The sequence below is a fragment of the Chrysochloris asiatica genome, unplaced genomic scaffold (genome assembly GCF_000296735.1).
Source record: "Chrysochloris asiatica unplaced genomic scaffold, ChrAsi1.0 scaffold00065, whole genome shotgun sequence".
Lineage (NCBI taxonomy): Eukaryota > Metazoa > Chordata > Mammalia > Afrosoricida > Chrysochloridae > Chrysochloris > Chrysochloris asiatica.
In genome coordinates this window covers 9,958,942-9,964,996 of record NW_006408583.1, presented here as the reverse complement: position 1 = coordinate 9,964,996, position 6,055 = coordinate 9,958,942, and the positions used below count along the sequence as shown (strand labels likewise).

Sequence of the window (6,055 nt, the reverse complement as noted above, 5' to 3'; positions counted from 1 at the left end):
TCTCTCTTTCCCTCTCTCCCTCCTTCCTTCCCTCTGTATATTGCTTGTTTTTCTCAGGAAGGAGCTGCAGGAGCTCCAGATTCTATACAAGCAGAACAGCGCACACACAGCTCAGCAAGCAGAACTCATCCAGCAGCTTCAGGTTCTCAACATGGACACCCAGAAAGTACTGAGAAATCAGGAGGACGTCCACACAGCTGAAAGTATCTCGTATCAAAAAGTATGCTTTTATTCTGTCATAAAAATGTACTTTTATACGATGACCTTATGAAAATACATAGAATTCAAAATTTTCAAATTTCAGCATTTCCTTATTCCATTTTATGTATGATTCCTCAGAATTAGAAATGAAGCGTGGTTCAGTTTGGTGATGTTTAAACTGTTGTGTCTTGTCTTTATGGCTCTTAGAGCTAAAACAGTTTTTTAAAATCTATGTGAGATCAGTTCTGTCCGATATTGTTTTTATAAGTTGGAAATTTGCAGTCTACTGTGAAGCTTACTAGGACTGTAGGCCCCAAATGGGAAAGGATTTTGATAGTGGAATTACTTAGGCTTTTATTATGAAAAAATATTTCATCAGTTATGATAACTAGTTTATGATCTGAGGGAGGTTTTCAATCTAGAATTTGTATATTATTTCATTGCGAAGTCTGCACAAACACAAATCAGTATGCTGATAGGGTCTTCAGGATCAATATCTTTCAAAGGTTTTTCTATGTGTTTCTTTTAAGTCATCATTTTACCTTACAGTTGTTTTAAGAGCCCCTGAAGAAGGTTTACATAGCTACTTTGGTGTGCCTACTGACTTGGCAGCTAGTTACAGCTAGTAATTAAAGAAGCAAAGAAAGCACCAGACTTGCTAAGGGGTTGATGTGTTTCATAGTATGGCGTTTTAGATGTTGACATTGTCCTTTTGTTCTTAAAACGAGGCTCCATTGCTAAAATGGTTTGGAAATTTCCACCTTATTAATTTTACTTATCTATTTGTATCAAATATTTTTCTCCTTTTTTTAATGTTTAAAAGTCTTCTAACCTTGGAGGTATGTATTTCAATCTGTCTTTTGATTTGCTCATTATTAAAGTTTATAAAGTTTTCTTCTCACTTGCTAATAGCTGATTTTCTGTTTCTCAGTTAACAAGGAAAATCATGGTAAGGAAGATTAAAAGGCAGTATTTTTTGGTTACTTAATTTTCAATTTATATTCTAAGATTGCTTCATATTTCTTGCTTTACAAAATAAATTCTATTCTAAGAACCTTATTGTTGGAAAGCATTTCATCTGATCATCAAATCTTTCAGCCTAGAACCTACATCTTGTTTGGTTCTCCTGAGCAGACTCTACAGGGAGCAACCATCGACTTTATATCCTACCCAGGAACTTCTATGCATTGTATCACTTCATATAACTGTATACTTAAACATGTTTATTAATCATGGTTTTATAAGAGTAATTCATGCTTTGGATAACACGTTAAACAATGCAGAGGTATAGGAAGCATAAACTAAAGGTCTCTATCCTTCTATCTGGAACCCGCTTCCCACAAGTCTTCACTATTAATGTTTAGGAACGCATCTTTCTAGAGTTTTTCTATGTATTTACCAAGAAACTTAAAAAACAAAACAAAAACCTTACTCTTTTTAGTTACACAGATACATTATTGTAAAAAATTGAAATCATATAGAAATTGTTGTTAAGTGCTGTGTGTCAGTTCTGACTCATAGTGACCCTATATAAAGTTTATAAGAAACAGCTTGTGAGTCTAAAATGCCGAGATCGTGGTTAGTATTCCAGTGCTTATCCTACAGCAATATACCAGGACTCTAATACCACTAGTAAAAATCTAAAATATTTGTACTCCCTTCTTCCCATTCCAGTTAATTTCATTCCTCTCCCCAGAGATAGTCATCTGAATAGTTCTTATAGATATTCTATACACACATAGGTTGTTGTTAAGTGCCATTGAGTTGTTTGCCACTCATGGTGACCCTGTATAGGGTTTCTGAGGAGCAGCTGGGAGAGTTGAACTGCCAACCTTGTGGTTCCCAGTTCAGTGTTGATCTTACAGCACCACACCATGAGTGCATACATGTGTGTTTCTATATATTATACATACATGTATGTAAGCTGTATGAGCTCTGATGGGGAGTCCTGGTGTGACACTGTAGTATAAGTTGTGGACAATATATATACTATATATCATAGAAACTACCAGTCACTCCGTGGGAGAAAGATGAGGCTTTCTACTCCCGTAAAGATTTACACCCTCAGAAACCCTGTACAGGGTCGCTATGGGTCGGAACCGACTTGACGGCACTTAACAACAACAACAACATCATAGATAAGGTCTAGAATATATATAATTTCTTTTAAATACATGTGTATATTATCTCAGCTTTTTAACTGTTTTAATCTAATTAATTTAAACTATATTGACTGACAAGTCTTTAAAGTGGCTTAAAAATAATATGTCTTGGCTATATTTTCATGCCAGTACACATAGCAATTGCTCATTCTTTTTTTTTTTTAAACAGGTATATAATATAATTATATGGATTTACCATAATACAATTTTATGATTATAAAGTTTTCCCCACCCCAAGTTTTTATTACAAACTTGCATCCATAAGGAAATGGTGTCATTGTCTTCTCCAGCATCACTTTTGCTAACTGGAATATGCTTTACCACACAGACATGCTGTAGGCTCCTTTTCTTTCCTGTCCCTCCCTTCTTCCCTCACTTTCCTTGATCTTTACCACCTCCATTCCTTTCCTTTTCCTTTGTTTCCTGCTGAAGTTCTTAAAAGTGTTGTCTTAACTCATTGTTTCATGTATTTTCCCATGCTCTTTTGAACCTACTTCAATGAAATTTCATTCCTTTTACTTCACTAAAATTACTCTTCTCAAGATCAGTTGTTGTTGCTAAGTGCCTTTGTGTCAGTTCTGAATCATAGTGAACCTGTATAGGGTTTCCAAGGAGCAGCTGGTGAGTTTGAACCACCAACCTTGTGGTTCAACTTGACCTTGTGGTCTAGTGCTATAACCCACAGCACCACTCCAAATCAAATGATCATATAACAGTACTCATCTTACCTGGCTTATCGACAACATTTCTTAGCAAATAGCTAGTCTTTTTGTTGAACTACCTTATATTTCCAACACCATTGTCTTGTTTTCTTCACTTTCTGGCTTTTGTTTTTCAGTCTTTTTGTCTGTCTCTTTTTTTTCTTTCTAGTGTCCTGTCTCCCTGCCATCTAAATATTGAAATATCCCAGTACTCAGTCCTAGGACCTTTTCTTTCTCTGTTTAAACTCATACCGTGAGTGATCCTAATGAATGTCCTTGGCTTGTGAAGGTCCACCACTGATATGCTGAAGATTCACAACTGAACTGATCTACATTAAGTCAGTTTCCTGGACTCTTAGACAGAGGATGTCTAATTGCCTACTTGACTTCTTTGCATTTGGATGGCTAATGGTCATCTCAATGTATAGGAAGCAAACCCATAAAAGTTGCCAGGGAGTCATTCGTGGACTCATGGTGACCCCATGTCATAGTCACCATGGCTGCTTTATTGGGAGACTGATTGCCACGCCTTTCTTTTGAGTTGCCTCTGGGTGGACTCCAACTGTCAACCTTTAGTTAGTAGCCTACTGCTTTAACCCTTTGCACTTCTCAGGTACTCCTCTCAAATATAACATACTCAAAACTAAGCACTTGTCTGATCTCCCTCTATGTATATCCAGAATTCAAATCTTCTCATTACCAGTAATTTTATAGTTCTATCCAAAGTCCTGTCATATATTGCCCGGATCATTCCTGTAAACTCCTGTGCTGCTTTGCCTTCTGCCCATGTTATTTGCTAAACCTTATTCAAATCATGCCACTCCTCTCTTCAAACCCTTCATTTGATGTCCCATCCCATTGAATCTAAATGCCGAAGTTCTTACTGCAGCCTATGAGATACTGAACAGTCTGAGTCTCCCTGACCTCTCTGTTCTGCTCTCCTTTTTGCCTTTTCATTCTTTCCACTTCAGCTACACTAGCCAGGTTTTTTTGTTCCTTGAATCTAAAAGTCTTTGCACTGGTTTCCACTGTCTGTTTGCTCTTCCTGCAGTTATATCTGCATGACTATCGGATAAGCACTGAACTGTAAGGTCGATGTGAATTACACGGTCGGTGGCTCAATCTCATCAGCTGCTCCTTGGAACGAGGGTTACTATAAGTTGGAACCGACTCAGTAACACTTAACAACAACATAGCAACATTCGCCCTTCCTTGATTCTTCACCTCTTGAGGCTTATAATCTAGTTCAGAACACATGTTAAGAAGTAAAAGTAAGTATGATATAAACTGGAGTAAAAATAGCAGGTGGTATAAGAATAAAGTTGGGGGGCCTATCTCAGGCTATGAGATAAGTAAAAGTCTCCTTGATGAAGAATTATCAGTGAAGTTTAGAAGACATCAAAAAGACAAATTAATGCCTCATAACTCTTCTAAATGAATTACAGCTCAAGCCATAAATTCCCTAGTCATTGCCTTTACTTAACTTGGAAGGTAGAGTTTTTATCTACTTGTTTGGAGAACTTGTCTAACCAAAACTTTGATCTGGTACTTTTTTTTTTTTTTTTAAATGTTTTATTGTTTACATGGGAGAACATTAGTTTTACATTCGTTCTATCGTATATCATGTTATTGCCACTTGTGCTCTTCTCCCTTGATGGTACTAGGGTTCTCTGTTTTCGGACTGTAAGATTAACTCATCCCCCGTTTTTTGGGTTTTTTTGTTTTGTTTTTTACAAACCTTCTGTCTTAACAATTGTGACAGTTGCAATTAGTCATGATTAACAGTTACGCACTGTTGAATCATTAGGGTCTTATCCCCATCTCTTTTTACCAGACCCATCTAGACAAGATGAAACCTATTCAGTGGGGACTTTATCTCCCCCCTTCACACACTCTTAAACTAAACTCACTCTTGGAAACTTGTAAGCCAGTCACTTCGTGCGTTTATTAGAAATCAAATTGACTACATCTGCAGAAAGAGATGATGGAGAAGCTTCATATTATCAGTGAAAACAAGGCCAGGGGCAGACTGTGGAACAGACCATCAATTACTCATATGCAAATATAAACTGAAGCTCTGAAGAAAATGAAAACTAGTCCATGAGAGCCAAAATATGACCTTGAATATATCCCACCTGAATTTAGAAATCATTTGAAGAACAGATTTGATAAATTAAACACTAAAGATCGAAGACCAAAGGGTTGTGGGATGATAACAAGAACATCATACATGAAGAAAGCAAAAAGTCATTGAGAAGACAAGAAAGAAGGAAAAGGTCAAAATGGATGTCAGAAGCGACACTGATATTTGTTCTCCAGTGTAGAGATGCTAAAGCAAGTGGAAGAATGAGGAAGTCCAAGAGTTCGAGATGATAAAGCCAAATATTACAACAAAATGTGCAAAGATCTGGAATCAGAAAACCAAAAAGGAAGAACACGCTCTGCATTTCTCAAGCTGGGGGAACTGAAGAAAAAAATCAAGCCTTGACTTTTGTTATTGAAAGATTCACTGGCAAACTATTGATTGATGCAGAAAGCATCAAGAGAAGATGGAAGGAATACACAGAGTCACTGTACCAAAAGGAAGTGGTTAATGTTCAACCGTTTCAAGAGGTAGCATATGATTAAGAGCCAATGATACTGAAGGAGGAAGTCCAAGGTGCATTGAAGGAATTCGCAAAGGACAAGTCACCAGGAATTGATGGAATGAAAACTGAAATCTTTCAAGAAAGTGAGGCGGCACAGGAGGAACTAACTTATCTCTGCCAAGAAATTTGGAAGACAACTATCTGGCCGACTGATTGGAAGAGATCTATCTATATTTGTTCCCATTCCAATGAGAAGTGACTCAATGGAATGCGGAAATCATCGGACAATCTCTTTAATATCCCATGTGAGTAAAGTTTTGCTAAAGGTAATACAGAAATGGCTACAATCATACATTGACAGAGAACTTCCAGAGGTTCAAGCTGGATTCAGAAGAGGCTGTGC

General features: G+C 37.1%; 1 protein-coding gene across 1 annotated transcript in view; it reads left to right on the top strand.

The window, feature by feature from the left end:
- Positions 1-6,055, top strand: part of CNTLN (centlein, centrosomal protein) — a 407,185-nt gene that overhangs the window by 94,831 nt on the left and 306,299 nt on the right. The window contains exon 7 of the mRNA XM_006864477.1: positions 58-220. Coding sequence (XP_006864539.1) covers positions 58-220 — 163 coding nt within the window. The remainder of the gene's footprint in view (positions 1-57; positions 221-6,055) is intronic.